This window comes from Taurulus bubalis (assembly GCF_910589615.1).
Source record: "Taurulus bubalis genome assembly, chromosome: 10".
Classification (NCBI taxonomy): Eukaryota; Metazoa; Chordata; class Actinopteri; order Perciformes; family Cottidae; genus Taurulus; species Taurulus bubalis.
The window spans coordinates 15,368,552-15,395,095 of NC_136598.1; the positions used below are offsets into that span (position 1 = coordinate 15,368,552).

Sequence of the window (26,544 nt, forward strand, 5' to 3'; positions counted from 1 at the left end):
CAGTGGCAGTGGCAGTGGCAGTGACACTAACCAATGGGTATCAGCCCATTTAAGAATGAGTAAACCAATGAGGTGGAGCTTCTAGAGAGACTAGTATGTGGTTTGGCTGCCGCTGAGCTCAGCACATGACTTTGGCTGAAAAGTTTAACAGTAAGGATACATTTGAAGTATCTCATTGAAAATGCTGTATGGAAATAATAACAAAATCTGATAAAACGTCATCAATTGCGAAAACGTTTCTTTGCTAGGTGTTTTTTGCATTTGTCGAAAAAAGAGATGATGCATTAAATAGGATAGGAAAGCGGTTTTGTCATATATTCTAATAATATTCATTTACCTCACATGACTTAATTAGCTGTTTCTGCTGTCGGTGTCTTGGCAGAATTTTCAAAAAGGCGGAATGCTTTTCTCTGCCCAATTTGAAATAAAAAATGTCTCTCATACATAGGTTAGTTAGCCAAGCCGACTTGTTTTGTGTCGGGTTTGCAACCTGTACTTCTTCCAGTCTGTGTACCGGCAGATTAATGCCATGTCTAGTAAATAATTACTCTGTCGCAGTTTATTTGCTCAAATGCAGTTGATGGAAAAGTATTTCTATTTATCAACATTTCAAAAATTTTCTTGACAATTCAATGGAAACAAGTTTACCAATTTAGTATTAGTTAAAATATGAGAAAACATATTATTTCCGCCATTGTGACTTCAACCAGCATCAGTGCTTGATTGTTATTAACCTAAACAACATTGCAGGGCATTGTAGTTTAATAGCTTTTGTCAAGAGTGAAGGACCCGAGCGCTTCATGAGAGCCCTAAATTCGGTGTGTGTGTATATACTGTGTTGTGACACCGTACAGACTTCTCCACTACGTCGTCTCCAGAGATTTAGAGCTTCTTTCTATTATTTCTTTGTTTAGAGATGAAGTAGAGTTGAGAGAGTTCAGTAAAAGCTTTTATTTTTTAGCAACAATCTAAGTATTATGTAGAAGTTAAGCTGTGTGTCTGATTGATGGTGTTTTTTTTATAATTATTGTGGAGAGAAAGAAAAGGCGTTTGTTGTTCACAATAGATGAGTGAGGATGAAAGTGAGTTTACTGTGAGAGAGACTTTTAGTATTAACACCGACAGCCCATATACAGTCAGAATCAATACATCAATCACTTCCTCCTCGTATGCTTCACTTACTTTTTCTTCTGGTGTACACTGGTCAGCCGAGACATTTTCAGGCCTCAGAGTTGAGAAAGACCCATATTCTACTCCCAAGTGTAAAAATGTTTTCTTTCTTTTTGCCCCTCTGGATATTGGTAGTTGATACCTATCTATCTATCTATCTATCTATCTATCTATCTATCTATCTATCTATCTATCTATCTATCTATCTATCTATCTATCTATCTATCTATCTATCTATCTATCTATCTATCTATCTATCTATCTATCTATCTATCTATCTATCTATCTATCTATCTATCTATCTATCTATCTATCTATCTATCTATCTATCTATCTATCTATCTATCTATCTATCTATCTATCTATCTATCTATCTATCTATCTATCTATCTATCTATCTATCTATCTATCTATCTATCTATCTATCTATCTATCTATCTATCTATCTATCTATCTATCTATCTATCTATCTATCTATCTATCTATCTATCTATCTATCTATCTATCTATCTATCTATCTATCTATCTATCTATCTATCTATCTATCTATCTATCTATCTATCTATCTATCTATCTATCTATCTATCTATCTATCTATCTATCTATCTATCTATCTATCTATCTATCTATCTATCTATCTATCTATCTATCTATCTATCTATCAATCATTTTTTGTTGTTTTGTTTATATATGTTTGTGTGGAGAATTTGCCGTGTTCTCCTGTTCTTTTTGGTTCTAAATCAGCTGTTTTGTCTCAAGCCAATGTATTGGCTTACTGAGGAAACTTAAATGTTAGCCATTGCACATTCTGCAGTCCCTGAGCAAAATAATTCAGTAGAAGGGTTGATCAGTGTGTTGTCAGAAAATCTCCTTTAACGCCCTCCTCATGGGTCCCTAACCGGATACTGCTTTGACCTTTCTGTGAGTCTGTTTGATCGTCTTCCTGGGCCGAGCTGCCATTGCATCCTGACCTTCGCCGATATGTCCAGTCGGTCACAGGAAGTGGTGGGTTCATAGGCTGCAGAATGACGCAGCTGCACCGTAGAACAGAAAAGGGACCGGTAGGCTAATAATGTTTTATATATTATTTGGAGATTTAATTTTTTTTATTTAACCAGGTAAAATCAATTGAGAACCAATTCTCATTTACAATGATGACCTGGAGATGGTTGTATATCTCTCATAGTCTAGTTGGTCATGCATTTTATCTTTTTAATTTACCTGATCGTGAAATGAATTGGCTTTGTTTTAAAAACAATTATTCTTCACTAAAGCCGAGTGGTGAGAACATTTTCACCTTCTGATATTTCTTTCTTTGGATGTTTTGACAAAAAATGTGATGTTAAAACTTATTATCTTGAAAGATTGTCTCAATGCAGAAAAGTAAATAATTGGACCTTTTAAACAGCAATCCTCGACACGTTTGCCTGTGACAATTATGTAAGACTGTCCGACCGGCACCCACTGGCTTAAAAGGTCGTGCATCTAGTCTGACACGAAGCATGACACGAGAATAGAAAAATGCATTCCAGACATGCTTTAGTGATATTATGACAATAGTCTGTAGGAACAACTTCCTCGACTCACTCTGCCTTCCAGGCAGCTAAACTACGGTTTAGGCTTTAGTGGCAGGTAACAAGAAGAGCCTTTCACTCAACGATATGTTGGATCCATTTATTTTTCCTCATTATGACAACATTCAGAAGTTTTCTAAACGTTTAGTAAGTTACTGCTGTTTCAAAATATGCATACATCCAAAAGGTAAGAGATTTTAGTTCTAAAATTGCTAAAATGAAGGCTTACGCCCTAATTCCGAAGAACTCGTGATACGTCTACACTTTGCAAGGTTTACAGCTTTAGGGGGGGGGGAATGACATGCTGTTGTGTAGATAAGATCAATAACATAAGTACGTTTAGTTTGTTTAATAAAAGAACAAGGTTCTGTTAGGAAAGGAAGCCTTAAATTACTTCTGTTGTGATCTGGCGCTATAGATAAAAGTACAGGGGAGGCGCCCTCTAATATAATGTCAGGGGAAAAGCTGGGCCTTTCTTTCAGTGGGTCCGAACAGGTGCTTGGCACTGTTGTGTCTAATGCCACCACAAAGTTATGGCTGCTGTTGCTACTTGTTACAGCACCTGGCTGTCTGTACATTTGTGTTTTGGATACAATTCCAAAAGTGTATTCTTCTTGGGTCACATCTTGCTAATGCTATCAATCCTAGATGAAAAGATCAGAGCTTGAAATTCATTCTCCAGCTGTTTACAGTAAAGTGCTCCGGTTTCATCTGGGATTTATGTCATCAAGCTTTTGTGGACAGAGAAAAACATGGCATTGTATGGTACGGTACCTCTGGTATTTGCAAATGTCATTCACACCCATTCCTATTTTTGTTTAATCTAAAGAGCATTGTCTTAATATGACTTCCTATTTTCTGTAAACGAACATGACGTCCATTTGAAACAAAGGTCTGTCTCCCTGAGCACATCTCTCGACTTTGACTATATTGAAACCCACGTTATCACTTTGGCTATGCTGCTGTAGGTCTTTTGTTTAAAGTATTGGATAGAATCATAAGGAAATCCAGCGGTGCATGACAATGATGTCAACCCAAATGGATTACAGAGGTAGTTTGCATGGTTATTATTATTCATTCCTGTTTTATCAGTAACTGCTGGGCTTTGTGTAGTTTCATGATGTAGCTACTCCCACTCAAACAGAAAAAAAAGTTGCATTTTCTCATACACGAGGAGATTTACTGTAACGTGACCAAGCTTTTTACTTTTAGCTGTTAACCTAGCAGCCAAACAGCCTTCAGTGCTGGCAATGGAAAACACCTTTCACTCTTCAGAGGTTGCGGATGTTTCGGCTTCAATTACGTTTGCTTAGCTTGGGGCTCTATGTGCAGAGATACTCACACACACACACACGCATATAAATAGCAGAGCATCATGGTTATTTATGTCACTGGTATCAGTGAGCAGCCGACTCATGTAGTTCTCACACTATTAGATTATGGTGATTAGCATGATGCAATCCACTAGCTTCTCTGTCCCTGAGGGTACAACAAGTACTCGCTGTTTATGCATACAGAGATAAAAGAGCACAGATATGCACCAAGATATTACCAGTCAACTGTGTAGAAAGGACTAAGCTTACAAAAGTGCTGCTTTCTGTTTTAAATATTTTACAATAATCTGAGCTAATCTAATTTACTAGAGGGGTTAGAATTTGGAAAAACAGATTAGAATTAAAGGCCGGGTTGGTGATAATCAACCTGACGGCAATCAATAAATCAAATGGTCTTAAGAAGATAATATGGTAACTGTAGCTGTCCCAGGACCATCCAATCATTTAATTTGGCCCAATTGTAATGATTTGACAGGCTTCCTTCCTGTCTGCCTGCCTGTGCGTTTTCTGCCTGTTGTTTGCTCATTGCTTGTCACCAGAGTCTTCCACAAGATAATATCTTAACAGCTGTGAGTACAAACAATATCCATGGTCGTCGTTTACATTCATTATGGTAATGTTGGGGGAATGGCTTTGTAGTGAGGCCAGATGGACCGGCTGTAATGCAAACTTGCCGACTTTCTTGCTAGATTTAGCATCTTTTGGAGCTAGTCCTGCTCGCTACCTAATTGGAAAAGAGTAAGGTTATGATTGAGGGTTTTTATTCAAGAGTTTTTGCGTGTGTGCATGCTGGCATGGCTCTTTCTTGATGGCGATCTGAATTGAAGCCATTTACTAAGAGTTACATGTATAAAGTGATGACTAGAGCAAAATGGTAAACCATAATTTCAAACGCATAGTTCACTGTTTCCTAATAGAGCAATTGCATTTATTTTTAATTTCTGTGTATATTTATGTATAAAAATTTACCACATTGTTGAAGTCGATGTCCAAAATAATATTAACCTTAGCCCAACAAAGCGGGTGCTTCCTTTCCGTGCTCCATAACAGATCATCAAGAGTGTGCCCAAATGTGATCTGACCAACACTGAAAACGGCACGATCTTGGGAGTCAGAAGGATGGGTTTGAGCATCGTCAAGTATGGTTGTTGATGCCTTTTTTTTAAAGTTGTTTCACTGTTACATTAAACTGAGCGAGAGGCTTGGAAATGAATCGGCTTTGTGGTTAAATACTGGTATATGTGATGGCTGGCACAGTGTGAATGCTTTGCATATGACCGGACTAGAATAGTGAAAACTGTAGACGTGTTGGAAGTCGCATCATGTTACCTGCACTATATGCCTTTTTACTATTCCTATCTGCAATATTTAAAACTGATCTACTGACTAGTGTGTTTTTGAAGACATCACATTGAGAGACTCATAAACAGAGTTGTGCAGACTTGTTCTGCAATTTATTAGTAACAATTAATTGTGTGACTTGGTTATCCACGGTTCTGTTTTGCTGGTCCGTAAGTGTAGATGTCTAGGTTGTCAAGGTACTTAATCCTGATTTGGCTTAGTTCATCTTATAAATGGTTGAAAATAACTCTTCGTAGCTTTGGTACAGGACTCAGTTCGTGTTTGATCTACATTTCCCTTTTAGCCTCGAGCAGAAAAGATAATACAGCTGCATATGATGATATGACTGCTACTTGTGACTCTGCCAATCCAGACAGGCTCTCATTCTGTAAGGTTGACCCTTGCATGCTGGGCTGCGGTGTGTTAGCGCTGTGCGGGGCTGGCTAGCTGCGCTACTTTATCAGAGTCAGCAGGAAACAGGAAGGGAGCAGCCAGCTGCAAGGTCAGAGGTCAATCTATAGCATGAGGGGGATGGTAGACAAAAAAGAAGTGTTCAGGAAAAAAGGGTTTGGCCTGTTGTCAGGGTTGTGGTTAAGAATGAGTGAGAGACTGACAAATAAAACACTACAGACGTCTGACAATCTGAATGGCCGAAGCCCACTGACTCTGATTTGTCCCTGTCTGTGCAACAGAGGCATAAAGAGCAGCAACAGTTGTAGAAGCGCTGGCTATTGCCCAGTGTGTACACACACACACACACACACACACACACACACACGCATACTCACTCACTCACTCACGCACGCACGCGCACGCACTAACTACAAAGAACTGGTACTGTAGGATGGAGGGACACAGACTGAGAGAGACGGAGAGATGCTAAAAGAGATATCAGCTTGTCCTGCTACATAGAAGATTAGATTCCAACCTGTATCTTACTTGGAATTTCAAATTAATATTCAGCCAGCCTTCTGGACAGCTCTTTCTATCATTCAGACAACAAAACACAACAAAGTCCCTCATTCACTGTGCAAATCTTGTGCCAGAGACAGCTGTGTCACCCTGTGAGCTTAATGCCAGTCAGACCAAGTGTTCACTTTCAGATTAATTCTCTCCAAGTGTTACAGCAAACATCCATATATAACGTATGAGAGACTCCGGAAACTAAGTCTATATGTTTTGTGGAGAAAGAGCCTAGACCGGTGGATATCAGATTGTTTCTCAAAACATATTGGCTTGAGGCTTGTGACCCATGGGCATTGTTTTAACATGTTCTAAAGTGCACGTATCACATGTTTAAGGGTTACGTATGCCACTTCCCATGAAGCATCCTGTGCTTTTGCTGGTATGGTATCTTTACAGCTCCTTGTGCGTGTATCAAACTCTACTTTTTATTCATATTTTCTTTTCGTTTTAAAAGAGAACCTATTTTCTCAATCAGCTTCTTATTATGGGTGATGTATGGTGTCCAACGTGAACATACAATGTCCTGTCATTTCCTGTCATGTTCAGCAATCATTTACTGGTTCCCACTTTTCAATTGTGATTTGCTGCTTTTATTTAAACATAATTATAAACTGAATTTCTTAACTAATGGTCCGATACAGCAAGACATTTAAGTCATATTAGGTTCTGAGACGCACAGATTTCTTCAAAATATTTATCATGTTCTTAAAACAATTAATTGATAATCTAATCTCCAGATTATTCAATAACTCAAAATAGTTAATAGTTAGTTGCAGCCATAATTACAGTTTTAGTTATTTGTTTAGAAAACCTCACATTATTGACACAATACTGAAAAAGCCACACATTTTAAGACTGACCTCAAAACGTTAAAGAAATGTAAAATTCAGCCAAGATTTTGCTTTTTCAGATCACAAAATTTCAGTTCATCTTGTGACCCCAAGTGACACTCTTCAAACATATCATCGGCATATGTGTAGTTTAATTAGAAATATAATTTAATGTTTGTTTGTTTGTTTAATGGGTTTGAACTCTCAAGTAGCCTCCGAAAATGTTTCAAGTTCAGAGACGAGGGGAGTGGCTGGTTGAGTCGTACCCGGCAGACTAACCTAAATGTGGAAATGAAAGCTTTCAATGAGATGTCAATTACATGTATACAATTGAAAGAGAGGATACCTGTCTTCATATGATTACCCTCTAGATAAAAGTAGAGCAGGAGGGGGGTTATTGTAATTTGGAGAAAAGCACAGGGTAGAGAGAGGTTGACGGGAGAATAGATGAGACTGCAGCTTTAAGGCTCAATAGGCCAGTAGGGCTCGGAAGCAGAAGAAACAAAGGAAGACCTCCTGCTGAGATGATAACTGGTGAAGGAAAACACACAGACATGCAGTGTCACAAACGATTTGTGGAGACGCTAAAAAGGGAAGACGTTCACAACTAGCCGCACAAGCACCTCAGGGAAAGAGCCAAGAGTAGCTGAAAGTCTGGGTTTCCACACAGCATCACTGACGAGGGTCCGATGTAAATTATTACCCGAACAAACGCCGGTCTATTTTGGCAGGTCAACGTACACTAATCTTATTCATCCATCTTCAGTCATTGTCGTCCTTGCTCATTCACTTTTTCCACTCTCTCTGCTCACCGGGAGCATAGTGCAGTGTAGGGCAGCTGCAGTGTAGCCACGCTTTCATTGCTGTCTCTCTTGTGCATGTCAATTCACCCGGCCCGACAGCCAAGCACAATCTCCCTCTGTGCTGCCTCATAAATCATGTCCTTCTCGGCATAACACTTCTAATGCTGTGATGGGGTGCAGGGGTATAGTGACATTGTGCAGCTTCATTATTTAATTTCCCTCGGCTCTTTTTTTGTTGTCCCCTCCCTTCTCACAGGCGATCCTCATAATACTGTTCTCCTCGTGTTCCTTCTTCATTCATCTTTCCTTTTGCCTCGCCTGCTCTTCAGATCTTTTCTCTCCTCTGAGCTTGTCGACTAGCCTTTTGCAACTGGACTCAGTGCTGTATACTAGGATATCCTGGCAGCTACCTCTCAAGTCACTCTGTGATTGTATGTATCTATGAACACCGCTATGTTGTCTCCCTGGATCTGTTACTATTTCTCTAATGCGTAAGCAGCTATGGGCAGTTCTCAGTGGGAGAAAACACCAAGCAGAAAGTAAAATGTCTATATTTTTTAATACCATCCATCTTATTGCATATTTTAGAAACTATAATTTCATTCTTATGCAAGGCTAAGCATTCACGTGGTCTCTCATGTGTGTCGGAACCAAATTGAAGAGTCACTGAGTTTGCCTTGTGTAAAAACAAATAAAAAACAAATTGGTGTCATGTCAAGCTTGCCATGCATTTCTCTTTCCTTGGAACTAGTATAACAAGTATGAAACCAAACCACTTGCCCACACAATGACTCGGCTAATCATCTAAAATATAAATAAATCTACAACCACCACACCCATCAATTTACCCAACAGAGGCAGCAGATCTACATGACATTCTCAACTTTCTTTGTTTTATACTCTTAAGTTAAATAATTATTTATGTATTTTTTTATTTTATTTTATTGGTGATGGCCAATGGTTTACAAGCTAGTTGACAGCAAAGTGGATTGCAACACTTTTTGTTTTGTTCCTTCTGTGGAATTTATCTTCACTTCTCACCAAACACCACCAATATTGTGTGTGTGTGTGTGTGTGTGTGTGTGTGTGTGTGTGTGTGTGTGTGTGTGTGATTGGCAAATTGATTTGGAAGCCACGGGATGTTACTGTCACCTCTGTTTCTAAATATGTATAATGTATAATACATATCATGTGCATTCAAGAAGTTTTAAAAAGTAGATTTTTGTCGGGTATTTATTTTTGTCAGTATTTCATCATGTAACTTACCGATGTTGAGCTCAGTATGTTGTCATTTCCTCCCCCTGTATTGGCAAGCTTAATGGCCTCTGCTTCTAATGCCAACAATAACAATCAATTAATTCATCATCAGTTTGGTGCAAATAACATACAGTATATTAAACTATGTTTTTCATGTCCCTAGCCTCCTCCAGGATTCACTTTTTCTTTTTACGGAGTAAGACCTGTTCACCCTCACTACACGTTTGATCAGTTGTCAGCTCTGCTACCCTTTTCACCTGAATGTCCAAGACATACAATCACAGATCTAATGACACAACCACAAAGTCGATCATTGATCTTCATTAACTGACCCGTGCTTTAACATGCCACAACTAGCACAGAGATCCATCAACAAAGCACCACTTGGGTTCAGATTATGAAGGCAGTAGCTACCAATCACCCCTCTCCAGGTTTCTCCGTTGTTACCCATGTGAGTCTAAAGTCCCCCAGTAGAACTTGAGTACCCAATCAGTAATGCACAAAGTATATGGGCCATCTGATTAGTATCAACACACTACGTACTAATGTTGCTCTGCATTTCTCTCTTAAAGCTGTTGTGTTGGCTGATGACGGCAACCACGATGCAATGCTAAAAACGTGAAGGCTCACACTCTACTTTTGATTTCCACAGGCGGAACCTCACCAAGCTGTCGTTGATCTTCAGCCACATGCTGGCCGAGCTGAAGGCCATCTTCCCCAATGGTCTGTTTCAGGGCGACAACTTCCGCATCACCAAGGCAGACGCTGCAGAGTTCTGGCGGCGCGCCTTCGGGGACAAGTGAGCCCAATTCTATATTCCTTTTTACACATTGAATATTATTTTACCACATTGTTTCCAAAAATTGCATTCTGGAAGCCCATGGGGTCCCTTACAGGTTGTTCCCAAGAAAAAGAGTTTAATGACAAGTTGCTACGCTAAGAGAATACAAATGAGGGATATCAGAGAGCAATAGTTTCAGTCTCGTTGCTCTTCTTGTACAGTAGTCATAGACAATAAGTATATTCTCTGCAACACTGTTTGGTTACTGAATACAGAGCTCTGTGTAAGGAACAGTTTTTTTGACATTTTTAAATGGAGGAACCCATGTCTTATATAATCACACACATTAATTCCTAAGTACACAGTGTTATCAGATTTTTTTTCTATGAGTGCTTTTATACAAAAATAACTAACTATAACCATGTGGAACTACAAAAACATTTTAATAGCTGGGTTTTCCCAATACTACTTAAAACCCTCGTGTTGTCTTGGGGTCAAAATGACCCATCAACACACATGCATATTCTGTACAGGGTCATTTTGACCCGAAGACAACACGAGGGGTTCATTTCCCCCATTCATTAGATAATTATGTGGCTTGTATATCTTACATTTCTGTCAGGATCTGACGAACAACATGAGAACATTTGGGAAAGAAAAGTACTTTATTTGGTAAATGTTGGCCTCAGGGTATTAAAATTCTGCGGGGGCGGCTGTAGCTTGGAGGCAGAGCAGGCAATCAGCGGTTCAATCAGCGGCTCCTCCAGTCCGCATGCCGAACTGTGCTTGAGCACGACACTGACACGATAAAGGTGGCTCCCTGCATGGTAGCCCTTGCCATTAGTGAATAAATGTCTGAGTGGGTGAATGATGGCATGTCGTGTACAGTGCTTTGAGCGGTCGGAAAACTAGAAAGGGGGCTTTATTCACATGCTAGTCAATTTACCATTTACCATCGGTTTGCATATCTGGTAGCTTTCTCTTTTAAAAGATTAGGTTAGCACTCATGACCAATGACCCTCAAAGCTTTATTTGGTTGTACTGAAATAGCGCTTCCACAAAATAGCATTTCCTGTTTTCTCTTGAATCTTATATTATAATCAATGTCACTGGGCCTTCACTGCACATAGAGTATGCCGCAAGGTAGCATGCAGGTCGTCTATATTCAACACTTGTTACTTATGATGTTCGATTTTAGTTTTTGCAAGGGGAAGTTGTCATGCATTTTGTTTTGTGTTTTACAGGACGATTGTGCCTTGGAAGATATTCCGTCAGTCCCTCCATGAGTTTCATCCCATCAGCTCAGGACTGGAGGCGATGGCCCTCAAGTCCACCATAGACCTCACCTGCAACGACTATATCTCTGTCTTTGAGTTTGACATCTTCACCAGGCTATTCCAGGTAATAACACAAACACACACACTCTCTCTGCATCATTCTCCTTGTTATTGTTGCACTGTGAGATGATTAGAGGAGAGAAATGCAAAGGACGACGGTTCATAGCAGGTAGACTTGGTCAAACAATTTAATTCGAGCAGCACATGATGAACTTAAACAAATCTGCCACTTCTTTTTTCGGCTAACTATCAACTTGTTAGCAGGATGCCTGCTGCTTTATTCACACTTTCAGAAGGGACTGGAGTTGAAACTTTCCTCTGCTCACGCAGTACAGATGCGTGGCGATGGTTTTCTCCTCTTTATGTGGTGTCTGTTGTTGCTTCATAAGGCACAGACAGGTCTGTGTTTTTCCAGATAGGAGCGTCACACTGAGATCCTTCTCAAGGACAGTCCTCCTTCTCAAGGACAGTCCTCCTTATTTCCGTTATCATATTATCAATATGAGATTGGTCTTTTTGATTCTGCAGATAAATAATAAATAGCAAGGACAAGGATTTGTGGAATAAATCCCAAGACAGAAATCAAACTAAAGTTGGGTCTGCAGAGTGTCAGTACATTGACAGTTAGTGAGTTGTTTTACTTTGCCATACCAAAAACCTGACTCAACTTTGTATTTGATAAACCACACTACTGACATGTGCAGGCATAGAATGAAGCATCAGCCGGAGGAAGAAAGGTTTGGAAAAAATAAATAAAAATAGAAAGGCATCATCTCCAGAGCTTATCCATAGTATGTAGTGCAAGAGGTGTGTTGATTACAATGTTTGTTCAAAATATCATATGAAAACCATTGATGTTTTAAACAATCTCATCTGTAAGCCTTACTCCCTGTGTTTTAATTTACATTGTCTAAATCCTCTTGCATCATATCTCAACTGCGATAGTATATGTTGCTTATATCGTCATTGACACATCCCCTGTTGTGTGCAGAACACCGACAGGCTTAATGAACCCTAAAGAGATTACAGACATGTCCGGTGACACTCGCTCACACAGAAGAAGTGCTCCTCTGAATGTCCTCAAATGCAGAATAGGAAGTGAGGCTGTGGCCATTTTAAGCGATGTCCTTGATATGCAGTAGAGTACTTGTAAACCCTTCAAATGTTCCATGCAGTATCTTTAGGCTGAATGATGTTCACACTCATACACCAATAAACAGTATTGTGCAAAGTTTAGTTGTACCAAAGAAAAAGTACAATTACTAGATGCTACAATATTACCTAACAATATAAAATGACATCAGTAAACTTCACACTGCACATTTATGTACCAACCTCGCCAGTCTTCGATCATATAACTCTAAAGGGTACAAGAGAGATGCAATACAATACATCTAACTTCCAACTTGTGACTTCCTGTGTGCAAAAAGTATAAATATACAAAATCTGATTTTCATTTAAGCAAAATGGTGATGCTACGTGAGATGAGTGAGATAAGTGAGTTGTGCAGATTGAACCATGTCTGTTCTTCTGCAGCTCTTTTTTTTGTGCCATATGTGTTAATTCTACTTACTTTCACACTCAAGACGGACTGGTGAGCAATTGCGCAACCACCTACTTACTATCGTACTCAGTCAGCTATGAAGTATCATCAATTATTTGGTATTTTGTTGCTGATGTCTTCACCCCTTGTTGTTAAGGTGGCTTGCCTTGATTTGAGTCAAGTAGTTTTTAAAAGAAAGAAATGTAAAGTTGACTTTTCCCTGCTTTATATACAGTGTGGGAAGCAGTCTGCTTTTGTCCATCTAATCTTCCTCTTTATGTTGCTCCAGATGGTATTTAATGAGTTGTGTGTAATACTGCTTTAAGAACCTTTTTTTACTCTGCTTGAACCAGGTTGAAATCATTGTAAATCCTACTGAAGTTCAGTACATTGTTGTTTTCAGCCTCGTCCCTGATGCAATATATTTCTCCATTACTCTGCTCATGCTATAATTGCTGTGTCCAATCTCTCGCACATCTGATGAGTCTCTCTTTCTGTTTGTATGTGCAGCCTTGGTCGTCCCTGCTGCGGAACTGGAACAGCTTGGCAGTTACTCACCCGGGGTACATGGCCTTCCTCACCTACGATGAGGTCAAAGCACGGCTACAGAAGTTCATCCACAAGCCTGGCAGGTGAGACCTCCAGAGAAAGGAACGTGATTGCATGCACACACCTTGTAATGCAGTCTGAAGAAAGATGCGGTGTCTTTTGGTGCTCCAGAACAACCTAGCATCAAGGTCCTGATTGCACACTGAAAGCTGACGTAATTATTTAGACTTGCCTTGGGTGAGGCCACGTTGGCACCCGAGCACTTATTGCTTCATGTGATCATTTTTAAACTGTAAATGACAGACTATTGTCACTCGGGATCAGTTTGTAGAATGCAACTTCTTTTTTCCCCACTTGTGCCGTATATCCAAACTCAATCGCTGATGAGGACATTTTAAAACATGAATCTTTGATGTCTATGATAAAATAGTGGGATGCTCCTTCTCTGGCATTCCTCAGTCACATACCAGTGGTCTCCAGCGTGCACTGAATGCTGCAGACAGTGTTCTAACAAAGACAGGCTTATTTGCACCGGTCATTCAATACCCCTGGTTTTTAATTAAGTAATTTCCTTATAAACAATTCTTAACTTGTACATTGAATCAAGGAGGCAGCAGATGTGTATTACTGGGAAGAGTGGCTGCGTCTTTCAAAATTGATTCTGCCACTGTTACTATTCTACTTTTTAATATGTTCAAGCACAGCTGTTCGTGTCCATGAGCAGTTGCGGCAAGCACGGTCACCCTCGCCACATGTGTTGAATGCATTTCCTCCCTCATAAAACATTTGTAATGGAGATTTTAAAAAGGATGTAAAATCCAGCATCCATGTTTACTTGCTGGCAGTTTTGATGAGGACTTTTTGCATATCTGAACATATTACTGCTTCCTGTTGATCAGTGGAATAGTATGAAACAGTTGTATGACTCTGTGCATGTGCGCCCCTGTGTGCATGCAGGAGACAAAGAAAACTGGGACCCACTCATCGGAAAACAGAACCTTCAAGTAGCTTTATTAATCCAAATATGCACTATGCCTTTGCTTTATGTTGATTACTTATCCTTTATGTTGAAGAGCAGTGGTGATTTTTAATGTGTATGATGTTTTTGCCTGACATGCATCTTGTCTCCGGTTCATTGATAATGTTGTAGTTACTTTTTAAACATCTACCCCATTAATGTTTCTCAAATATAAATGCATTAAAGAATGGTTATCAATTATTTGTACATCAGTTATGTCTAATGCATTTCATGTCATTTGCTTTTGTTTTCTTATGTTTTAATAAGATACATTTTCTTTGAAACTTTTCACGTGAACTGTGCTTTTTTTTGTTTTGTTGATATTGCACATTATAATGTTTTGTTCTATTGCCAAAGGGATGTTCACATGCATAATGCAGCCTATATATTTGCATATGGATTTCATAAATGGGTATATATGCATACTTGAAGAACATGTTTCATAGTGTGCACCATTTGTGAGACACCCTCTATTTGATCATCTTTTTCAGTGTAACAAAGTCCAGCATGTCTTATTTCTCATGTGTCTCTCCTCAGTTACATCTTCCGTCTGAGCTGCACACGGCTGGGCCAGTGGGCCATTGGCTACGTGACAGCAGATGGAAACATACTCCAGACTATTCCCCACAATAAACCCCTCTTCCAGGCCCTCATAGATGGCTTCAGGGAAGGATTGTAAGTGCACTGGCTTTTTTTTAAATGGCATTTTCTTGGGGATTTTCATCTACTCTGTGACCCTGTAGCTGGGTATTGTTCTTCATTTGACAGTTTGATTAAATGATCCATGAGTCAAGCTTCCTGTCATATGCTGGGCTTTTCTTTCTGCCATTTGCCTTCTTTTTTTTATCTCCATCTTCTCTGCCTGCAACGCATGCATCTCTGTATAGGTCAGTGTAATCCTATTAACTAGTTATGATGAGAACTTTTCTTTTTACCTCCAGCTATTTATTCCCCGATGGCCGGGCCCAAAATCCAGATCTGACAGGACTGTGTGAGCCTTCGCCTCAAGACCACATCAAAGTCACACAGGTCAGAGCAGGATGCTTCTCAGACTGAATCCTCACTCTACTATATATTTATAGTATATATACTATTTTGTATATTCTTGCTATTCTTATGTATTTTAATATAAATCTCAATTGGCCTTTTTTTTGTGCACACACAGCTCAGTAAATAAAGTTCTCAGTTGAAGAAAAATGTATGCAACAGACCACTAGTAAATTACCAAAAGGAAGCAGAAGTAGAAGATGTGATATAAAAAAAAACAGACAGGAACTGAGTTTGTCAAAGGTTAAGTAGCTGATTAACCAAAACATTTTAACAAATAGTAGTTTTTCTCTCTGACATTTATGTTTAATAAGTAAGATAAACTGGATACAAATATGTTTTTCCCTGTGATAAATATGCAGCATCAGCTAATGTAAATGCAGTGAAGGTGAAAGAAGCATATGATTCACACAGAACATTATGATATATAGGTGTATTTAAAGACCAATATTTAAAACTGAATATTTTTCCTTTAGTGTTGAGTCATCTTCTCTAAAGTTCACTTCACTTAAACAGTGTTGTGTTCCCCACAAACAGTGTGTTGAACAAGGAATGAGCAAAGTGCCTTTTTAGAATATGATAGTTTTGTAGTTGTCAGTGCGAGCTTCCTCTATTGTTAAGCAGTACAGGAAACCCCATCTGTCATGTCTATCAATATTTCATACTCTCATTGAAGGACACATGTTAAATGTACCATATACATAACTGAATTATAAAATCGTGTCCAGACCAGTCTCTTGTTTTTGTCTGGCATACCTATCTTCTCAGGGTTTTGCGAAAGTGAACTCATTTTGCTTGAAGTGACTCATTTTGCTTGAGCACAGGACTGAATCTAAAAATACGCCCCCACATTTGAACTTGGATCCTGATCCTTCTGGGCTCTTTCAAAAGGATCTCAGATGGTGTTTGTACCGTATGAAGTTACTGCGTTTGGGCTAATTTTTTTTTTTCCGCCTCAGGAGCAATATGAGCTGTACTGTGAGATGGGCTCCACTTTCCAGCTGTGTAAGATCTGTGCCGAGAATGACAAGGATGTGAAGATTGAGCCCTGTGGTCATCTTATGTGCACCTCCTGTCTCACTGCCTGGCAGGTAAGAGTGTGGGTGGATGCAATAGCTTTGTGTGGGTTGATTGCTCCAAGTTAAATCGTATAACTCATACCTGTTGAGAGGAGAACTCACTGCTGAAGTCTTCTTCTCCGAGACGTATAAAAGCACATAACCTTCTTTCATCTCGGTGTGCTATTACATCTGCCTCTCTGCCTGTTACAGGAGTCGGAGGGTCAGGGAACGGGATGCCCCTTCTGTCGCTGTGAGATAAAGGGGACAGAGCCCATTGTTGTGGATCCCTTTGACCCCAAAGACGACAAGCTTGGGGGCTCGTGCAGGGGCATGTTTGGGGCTGAGGGTTCTCCATCACCCAGCTATGACGATGATGATGACGACAGACTTGAAGACCCCCACCTCATGATGAGCAAGCTGGCCTGCACTAAGGTAATATTGTGGAAAGACCGTGACTCAATTGAGAGAAAAGTTCTGACAGTTTGTCTAAAGTTTCTAGTCATGATACTGACACTTTTTTTCCATTGATAAAACACTGAGGCCCGTGCCTTCGTTGGTTTGACGCCCTTTGGCCGTTTCATTGGTTCCTCCTGTCCTCTCCGCTTCTCGTCTAATCTCGCACCCGACCCATCTCTGTACAGATGAAACACTCCTTGCTTTGCCCTTTTCACTTTTTGTGAGCTTCAAGCTCACGGCTCATATCTCAAGTCTTTCATCTCCATCTTTCATGGTGCCAAGGTAGCAGCTTTTTTGTGCCTCGGTATTTGATAGACGGGGCATTCTCCTATCCTCCGTTTTGTATGTGCCTCTGAGAAACTCTTGAGTGCATTGAGTGCTTATAGAGTAGGTGAATATCTGAGATCACACACACCCTGAAAGTTGTTTGGCTTTCATTGCTGACCTGGCCTATTTCTTATTTCTTATCTTTGACTATTTCTTTCAATGTACACTATGAAGTACTTGGTTGTACTTCATAAATAATTTGTGTAGATTTATGTATGACTCTTTGTCTTTTTCCTCCCGTTCAGTCAAATTGAAAGGTATGGTGTATTATATTGCAAAGGCCATTCGTTCTCGACAATGCAAGCAGTTTTGCACAGTTTAATAAGTTTGTTAAACCGTGGGAAAGTCTGGGCCCTGAAAACATTTGAATGACAGAAATCATGACATTCAGCTGATTAACTACTACTGAGCCAGTTCTTCTCAACACATTTAAATTGGGGGTTTTAAAATACACTAATTTGCTTATTTATTCATTTTATCTAGCAAAATAACCATGAAACAAAAAAGCAAATACCATGGTGAATTACTTAATTTAATTACATTTTTTAGGGGGTTTTCCTCCATAACAATTTCAGCCTTTTCATGCAGATGATAATTTTAGACGTGACCATTTGAGGAAAAGTCAGATGGGAACTGTTGTGCAGAGTATTGCTTAAATCTTTTCTGCTGTGCCTACTTACGATCTTAAAAAAAGGTTAGCTCGACCGTGTTCGTGGATCTCTGAAAAGGTGCCATTAGACAGATCCTGATTCTGGTGTTTTGTTTCCTGTTGGTCCAGGTGGAGCGCCCCCCGTCCCCCATGTCCATGGCTCCTCAGTCCTCTCTTCCCCCTGTGCCGCCCAGACTAGACCTGCTACCACACAGAGCTCCAAACCCCCCTGGGGCCTGCAGCCCCGTGGTCACCAGTAAGGTACCTGAACATACACAACAAACAACACATTGTGAGGGCAAAGGGGACATTAATGTTTCAATTTACATATTTCATAGTCACACAGCATCTTCAATATGTGTTTTAATGGTCCATCTTATGTCTGGAGTGGTGTGTTATAGCCTACAGATCAACAGGAAATTGTGCTGTCACAAAAGAAAATGTTATTCATGTCTTTGCGTCTCTGGAATTTACACATCATTTTAATGCCTTCATTTCTGTCTCCCCTAAAATCAGTTTGCTCTGTGGATTTTAGTACCTTCTGCCAAACTACTCAAACATTCTGCTTTGTAGCTGGTTCGTAGCTTGACTTCTTTGATGAATCCAAAGAATGACAGCAGAGAGTAAATCCAGATTTTAAATTTGAAAATAATACCAGGAACCTAGCTCTGTTATTAAAATTATCCTCACTCATATTACCCCCTTGACAGAAGTAAGGTGTGAACATGACAGCTATAATCAGTGTATTTTATATTCAGCATATAAATGTTGGTGTTTTGTTCATCGAAGTTATGTATATTGTCAATAATGATGATAAATACATTCACAGTGGTCTTGTTGCTGAATGGATAATTTACAGCCTAGAGAATAGCAGCACTGCGTTTTTATTTTTTTACATCAATATTGAATGAAGTCTAAATGAGTTCTCTCCATCTCTGTTTCTCCCCTGCAGGCAGCATCTCACCACAAAGACAAGCCTCTTCCCCTCCCCCCAGCACTGCGGGATCTCCCCCCTCCTCCCCCTCCAGACCGCCCCCACACAGCCGGGGCGGCCCCCGATGGACGGCTGCAGAGGCGGCCCTTACCCTGCACTCCCGGGGAGCCCCCTCGAGATAAGCTCCCAAACCGGCCCCTGGCTGACTGGAACTCCCGTCCTGTTCCCAAGGCGCCCACCTCTTCTTCCTCGTCCTCTTCCTCCTCGTCCTCCTCCTCAGCATCCTCATCCACCCAAGTCTCCAGTCTGGGAGTGGACATTCGAGCAGGTGTCAGGGAACTCTCCAACCGGCACTCCCTCCCCTTGGCGCTGCCTTCTGCTCTGGACACGCGGTCAGACTCGTACAAGAACAACAGCTCCCTCAGTCTGGATCACCAGCTGGTCAGTGAAACCACAACAACGCCACAACTACCATTTGGTTTGATGTATATTCATTGTCTACAATTACGAACACAACATTTTAGTAGTAAAGTTTGAGAACTGTAATAAATGTGGCTCCACCTTCTAACAATCCAGTATACTGTTCCGTGTATGTGGGTGGGTTTTTAGCTCTCTACACAGCCACAGTTTGGGAACTTTCTTAATTGCATTTAAAGGTGTATTCATTGCCTCTATAAATATTTGTAAAACCCATTATGTCCACATGGGGTTGGCTGTGCTGTCTCAATGGTATGAGAGTTACATTCTTATTGGATTGTTAAAAGTAGTAGTTCAACATTTTGGGAACTGTGTCTTCGCTGTCTTTAGAGTTAGATAAAACAATAAATAAATATAACGCTACAATCGTTAGCCTAGCAACATGTATAGTAGTGAAATTTAGAGGTGCTGGAAGGTGGATTTTTTTTAACATTGAGCAGAGCCAGGTTAGCTGTTCCTATTCTTAATGCTAAACAAGGCTGACCAGCTGCTGGCACCAGCATTATATATTTGTGTTTCAGATATGAGAGATTCTGAGCACAAGAAACCTAATAAATGTATTTCCCTTAATGCCAAGCTATTCCTTTAACGTCCAGTATTTGGTTTCAATATTTTGATTATGCAAATATTCATCACTTTAAAGTTCCTAAGATTTTAGCTTCTTTTTCCTTAACAGAATTTTGCGGCAGTCGCCGGTCAAGATTACGACAACCTCACAGTCAAGCCCTCCGCCTCAGCCAACGCTATCTATTCTCTGGCAAGCAGGTATGTTGTACTGGCACTATAATGACTTCAGGGGAGCGGAGCATCTGATCTGCAAGTGAGCCAAAATAATTTAAAAGGCCACTGAATATGTACGTCAGGAAGCTTGTTTCCACTCAAAACATTTAGCTTTTTTGTGTTTATGTTTCATAAATCCATATTTACAGTTCTAGTTTTTTTTTTTTTTGCTCCCAGAACTTCTCCAGCCCAGAGGTCAGTGACAGGAGAGGAGGCCCGTGACAGTGAGGAGGAGTCGGAGTACATGATCCCCTCCTCACGCCCCGTCCTGCCCCCCATCACCGCACCATCTGGAGGAGAGACCCCACCAGTCCACAGACCTCTACAGTCTGCATCAGCACTGCAGACACAAAGCCAAGCTACTGCAGTCAACTCACGGTATTCAAAACACACAATGAATCCAGCAGCACATCTAAATTACTTTGGGGACTTTAATACTGCATCTGTGATGGTTGTTGTTGTATTATAGTTGTTTGTTGTTCTAGGCTGACGCTGGCTGAACTAGAGGATGGACCTCAAATGTATGAAGCCATGTACCACGGCCAGGCCAGGTCCCAACAAGCCAGAGATTCAGGTATTTTGATTCATCAATCGTTGGATGACGTGTACAGGGACAGCTTAGAGGAGCAGCAGGAGTCACTATCTTAAACCTCCGTGTCCATATTACAGACTTTTTTGTCTGCAAAGATTTGTCTTTTCATTTAACTTTATGTTGTTCTCCGTCTATCAGATACTGCCGTGCTAATGCATTGTTTTTAATCCATCCCAGACTATTCAGAGTTGCCCCCTCTGGCGATGTCCAATGGCCCAAGAGACCATGTAGCTGAGGACAGGGAGGAGGAAGAGGAGGAGGAGAACTGCTACGACTTCCCAAAACCCTGGTTGCCAATGGCCACGGCCCGACGGACCCTTTCAGAACTGGGGGGGTCGTCTTCCTCCTCTTTATCTTCCTCATCAAGCTCATCTTCCACCGCTGCTTTCGGCCGCCTTTCTCTAGATTCGGATGCTGGAGCTGCAGCACGTACGTATACTTGTCCTTGTCGAGGCCGAGTTTGTTTTTATACACGATGTAACTTTTTGAAATACTTGCTGTCATTCATTCAACAAGCCATGTTATAAAATAAGGATGCTTTTTACTGTAGCATTGCCTAATTCATCCAAGGCTGCAGGTGACTCACTTTATTATTATTATTTTAATCCCAACTTGCGCATGTGCTAGATGAAGTAGTTCTGTTACTAAAGCACACCTGTGGCTTTCAGAAACATTTTAATAAATACCTATATGCCATTAGGGTATGTAGGAAATACAGTATGCGATTTGGGTGAATTTACCCTTTAAAATATGAACTTTTATTAAGAGGCATGGCACTTTAAAGGTCACATTTTACATGAGTGATGGCATACAGTAACTGGTTCGCTGGAGTGGAAAATGGTGTGTCTGTATCATAAATTTACTTGGATGTAAAAATGTCTAATGGCAGCCTCTTTGGTCTATGCCTTACTGGCCAAAAAGCAAAAATTGCTGATTTAATCAATATCTTAAACTAATTCAAAAGTCCTCTGACCGGGAGAGTAGTCTTAAAAGTCGACCACAGCATTTTTCTGCTACCCGGAATGAGGCCAGACGTACAGATTTTCCACAAGATCTCTGAAGTTAATGTAACATTTTTATTGATTACAAGGAATTGATTTATTTGTTCCAGTATGTACATCCCAGTGTGCAACGGCTAAAGACAATCATTTCCTCAGAGAGTTGCTCAGTTACATCAGTGATCTTGAAATAAAACAAAAAAACAGTAAGTGATGCCTCAGGATGTTTACCAGGAATCACCGTGGGCTGTCTGTGTCTCAGTGGTAGTAGTGCAGGGTCATCTTCAATCAGAGGATCGGCTGTTCGATCCCTGGCTCCCTGTCCAGTCCCTGTCGATGTGTCCTTAAACACTTACTGACATGTAGTGTTAAAGCACTTTGAGTGGTCTGGAAGACGAGAAAAGCGCTTTACAAGTCCATTTACCGACCGTGTCGTCAGAATCTCACTGAGATCGACCCCGACCGCAAGCGTGTGCAACTAATGCAGCATTTAGTGACTCTATAGAAGAAGGTAGAAAAACATTTATTTCTCTCCATGTCTCTGCAGTGAGCTGACATTCGCTACCTACACTGTATGAGTGCCGGCTGTCTGAGTGTTCCACTAAACACTTAAATCGTTATATCTGAGGACCAATTAAATGGCTCTCAGACAAGCTGACAAGCTCCCAGATCATAATTGGACTCGTTATGAGTGCTCTCTTAAAGGTTGCTTCAGTGGAAAGGTCAACCAGTTCACCATGTATACAGTTATTAAAAAAACATTTGATTATTTAAGTCAGCATAATTTTTTTTAATGCGACGTAAATTATTTCTGGTAAAGTAAATCTTCATTTACATTGACCTATATTGACTTATTGAACTTGAGGGGTCCAGACTTTCACCTGTCACCTTTTTTAAAGACGTATACATTCACTCTCGCCTTCTCTTCAGCCTTCTCGGAGCCGGTGGAAGCACCAGAGAGACCTCCAAAGCCCCTGCCCAGACGAATCAACTCTGAGCGTCGATCCAGCCCCGTCCCACCCGTCCCTGCTCCACCCAGTGGTGGCGCAACAGGAGGCGAAGCCAATTCCCAAATCGGTTGTGAAATTGAGCAGCTCGTGAGTGAGGGCTACTCTTACCAGGACATCCAGAAAGCACTGTTGATTGCACAGAACAATGTTGAAATGGCTAAGAATATTCTCCGCGAGTTTGTCTCCATTCCCTCCACCGCGCATATTCCTACATAGCACCCTCCTTGTGCGTCTCTATCGTCTGCTCTCTCGCCCTAGCTTGGCCCGGCCTGGTTGGGTTTAGGTTGGCACAGCCCGGCCCAAAGCCCGTTGCCTGCAGCACTACCTCCGGTGCTGGCTGACGCCCTCCATCCCTGTGGATTTCTAACTGGCTGTTGCACCAGTGAGCTCACAGCCTCTCTGGGACTTTGCACCCTGCACTCCATGCGCTTTCAATAGTGTCTGGCCTTCTTGAAACAGCTACAGCAGGCCTCTTCGTTTTCATGGACATCTCCGCGTGAGGTACCGAGCATGTGTGGAACATTGACCGGACGCCAAGTGGCACCAGACTTTCGTAGGAATCCCGGAAGGACAGATTGTTATTTCCCTTGTTGAAGCCTCTGTCTGAAAATGTAACCAACACCTCACAAATAAAACTAAAAATGTATGTCTATATGAAAATTTAATATATGAGTAAATATATATTAAATGTGTGTAATATATACAGTACGTGCATAGCAGTGTGTAAAAATGACTTCAGCTTTTGAGGGTCGCTGTTGGTACAAGCGATATCGGTAGGCGGGGACCATTTTATAGAGGGCTTTGGCCCTTTCTCAGACTGAGGGATGTGAGAGTGGAGAAATAAACGTGAGGAAGAGTCAGGATGTCTTCCTCACCAGGAGGAGTCGACATTCGTTTAGAAGATGTGCAGCAGAGCTTTTTCATTTTGAATTCAGTCTGTTATGGCCTTTGATTAACAATGTTGCTTTGGTACTTTTTCTCTCTCTTTTTTTTATTCTTTTCAGAAAAACATGCTTGTTTTGTCGTGTTGTATTTTTCCAAGTAGCATGGCGATGGTTTCAGGTCTGGACTGTTGTCTGGCAGCGTGTGTTTATACGTGTGAGTTTGTGTATGTAAGCACGCATGTGTGTGCGTGTCTGCCAGACCTGCTCCTCACGACCTTCTCTTAAATGAACCCCCTGTTCCTGTACAACATGAATGTGGAACACGGACCCGAGCGCTGTACACGTACTGCTGTGGCGGCGCCTCGTGCAGCCGCACCGCCTGGCAGTGAGATTACGAGAGGCCGCGCTGATGTAACGACCCTGCAGTACCAGACGGGCTCGTGTTGTGTGACCCGTGGTGGCTGACATGTTTTCATTGTGTCTTCGTCTCTCTTCATTGGCTGGCTGGTTGAACTTTTGACTCCAGCACAGGCCAGTGTTATGAAACAAAAAAAAGATGACATTGATTTACTTCGGTAATATTATCATAAATATTGTTATTATAATTAATTCAGAAGTGCTTCACTGCTGCTACTATTGTTAGTGCTAAACAATTAAGCCTTAAATGTACATTTGTGAATATTGTGTTTACCAGTCGTCCTGTTTCTTTAAAGTGACAGTATCACCTGCGTGTCTCTGGTCCGTGATGTAGCATACAAGTACAAACGGCTTGGGAGCCTGCAGCCCTCTCAAGCTGTCGACTATTCTTTTTTTTTAAAAATATATAAGCTCTCTGTGATTCTCTACAGGTAGACTCTGCAATAGAGCAAACTAAATGCTTTCGCGATGGAAACCAGCCCTTTTGTAATAGATTCCGGCTCATCTTTCATTAATTTCCTTTCTCTGTGGCAGTTCACCCCCACTGCCCGGAAATGACTGCAGAGGCTTTGGACAAAGTATGGGTTTGCTGGCCCACCCCCAAGTTTCTATTAAAATCAGTATTTGGGCCAAATGTAAGCGCTAACTCAGGAATAATGTTCATCTAAACAAGTGGCGTTCACCCGAGCCACCAAAACCCCTGAGGAGACCCTCTGCAGCTCACCTGCTGTCTCTTCATCTAGTTGACATGTAGCTGAAATTATCCGCTTAATGAAGTCACACAAGTAGCCTTTTTCTTTTTTTTGGTCACATTATTACTTGCACATTGTTCCTTTTTTATTTCTAATGTTAGCAGGTCTAAAACAGCAGCTTAATTTCCAGGTACTATGAATGAATAAGATAAATAAATGCAAGGAACTTTGAGGTACATTGACTTGAACCTCTCCCAGCATATGAAGAAGAACGTTTTTTGGGGAGGGTGTAAATCAAGCCATAGCCAATCAGAACTTGCTTATTCTGGGTGATGCTGTATTGTTGACTGGAAGCTATCTCTGTGCTGTCTGGCCATCCTCTAGTTCTTCTTTCCCTGTTCCTAGTTGCCTTGAGAAACTTCTTGAATGATGGGTAATGGACGGGGAGGTCTCCAATCCTCTTTACTGTACCAATGTATATGGTTTGAGGACAACATTGTTTATTATTTACCTTTTTTAATGTTTGGTTTTCTCACAGTATACCAATCTGTGCTTTGATACTGTCACTCTAAAGAAAAAGCGTATTGTGCAAAGTTAGTAATATGAAAAGAAAAAAAATGTCTGTTTCATTTTGCATTCCTGTGCAAGTATTTCGTTCCAAAGTTTTTGTTTACTTATGTGAATAATTCTGTGAGCAGTGCCACATGTTTAGAGAGCCGCACCACGTGTAGAGTAAGGCCTTGCCGTTGAAGCGTTTGTTGGTATTGTTCTGTACCTGGTGATCTCAGAAGGCTCGATTGTGCAGTATGGCTTGTATTAATCTGTCCTCTCTGCCTTGTCAGTCGCACCAAGCATCATCTTGGAGAACAAGTGCTGATCTGGGAAAGGTCTCCTTTACTTCGTCTTTCTTACCTGGAAGACGAACCAGGTCCCAGATCAGCACTCGGCCTCAGGGATGCTCAGTGCGAACCAGCCTGTTGCCCTCAGTCCCTGTGTTGGGGTGCTTCAGCTCTCTGCCACAAGAGGGAGCTGTTGTTCCATGTAGTGTCACTTCTCATCAGTACAAGTCATTCATTAACTTTTTGATGTTTTTTAAAGCTCATGTCCCTTTGGAAGTATGCACAGTGCTGTTAATAAAATGATAAGTAAAAGCTACCACACATCTGTTCTCTCCATCCATATTCAAATCAGTTTAGCTTTTTAATTTATTTTGTATGGCATACTATAACATTACTATACTGTGACTCATGACTTTTTCAATATTATACACTATACAATGTGTATGACTTCTACTGTGACTTGACATCTCATTAGTGTATGACCTTTCTGTGTAGTCTTTAATCATACTATACAATGACTTTTTCAACATAGTATACAAGGGCTTTCCTCAACTATATTTTTTGACAAACTAATACTGTGACTTTTCTAGACATACTTTAATATGACTCTTGTGATTGTAAATCGCATGCTTGCCTTCCCCATGTTGAGATGTGCATTTACAAAAGGTTACGCTCAATGATCTGAATTAATTTAGTGGAAATGTACTATTCATCCTATAATTAGTACCACATTACATACAAGTGCTTTTTCTGGGGAAACCTACTCGGACATTTTAAAGACATCTTTCATAAAATACATTTCAATTTGCAGAACAAAACTTTGACTTAAAGTCCTTTAGCTAGGTAGCTCATTGTCCAACTTAGAATTATTTCAAGCT

General features: G+C 40.7%; 1 protein-coding gene across 1 annotated transcript in view; it reads left to right on the forward strand.

Moving 5' to 3' along the window:
• The window catches only part of cbl (Cbl proto-oncogene, E3 ubiquitin protein ligase), a gene marked incomplete at both ends in the record, with an annotated part of 29,552 nt that extends 6,502 nt beyond the window's left edge, over positions 1-23,050 (forward strand). Inside the window, 14 exons of the mRNA XM_079225316.1 lie at positions 9,928-10,074; positions 11,301-11,457; positions 13,447-13,568; positions 15,041-15,178; positions 15,445-15,532; positions 16,510-16,641; positions 16,822-17,043; positions 18,173-18,304; positions 18,996-19,418; positions 20,131-20,219; positions 20,412-20,612; positions 20,720-20,808; positions 21,004-21,255; positions 22,755-23,050. Coding sequence (XP_079081442.1) covers positions 9,928-10,074; positions 11,301-11,457; positions 13,447-13,568; positions 15,041-15,178; positions 15,445-15,532; positions 16,510-16,641; positions 16,822-17,043; positions 18,173-18,304; positions 18,996-19,418; positions 20,131-20,219; positions 20,412-20,612; positions 20,720-20,808; positions 21,004-21,255; positions 22,755-23,050 — 2,488 coding nt within the window. The remainder of the gene's footprint in view (positions 1-9,927; positions 10,075-11,300; positions 11,458-13,446; positions 13,569-15,040; positions 15,179-15,444; positions 15,533-16,509; positions 16,642-16,821; positions 17,044-18,172; positions 18,305-18,995; positions 19,419-20,130; positions 20,220-20,411; positions 20,613-20,719; positions 20,809-21,003; positions 21,256-22,754) is intronic.
• Between the last annotated feature and the right edge of the window lie 3,494 nt (positions 23,051-26,544).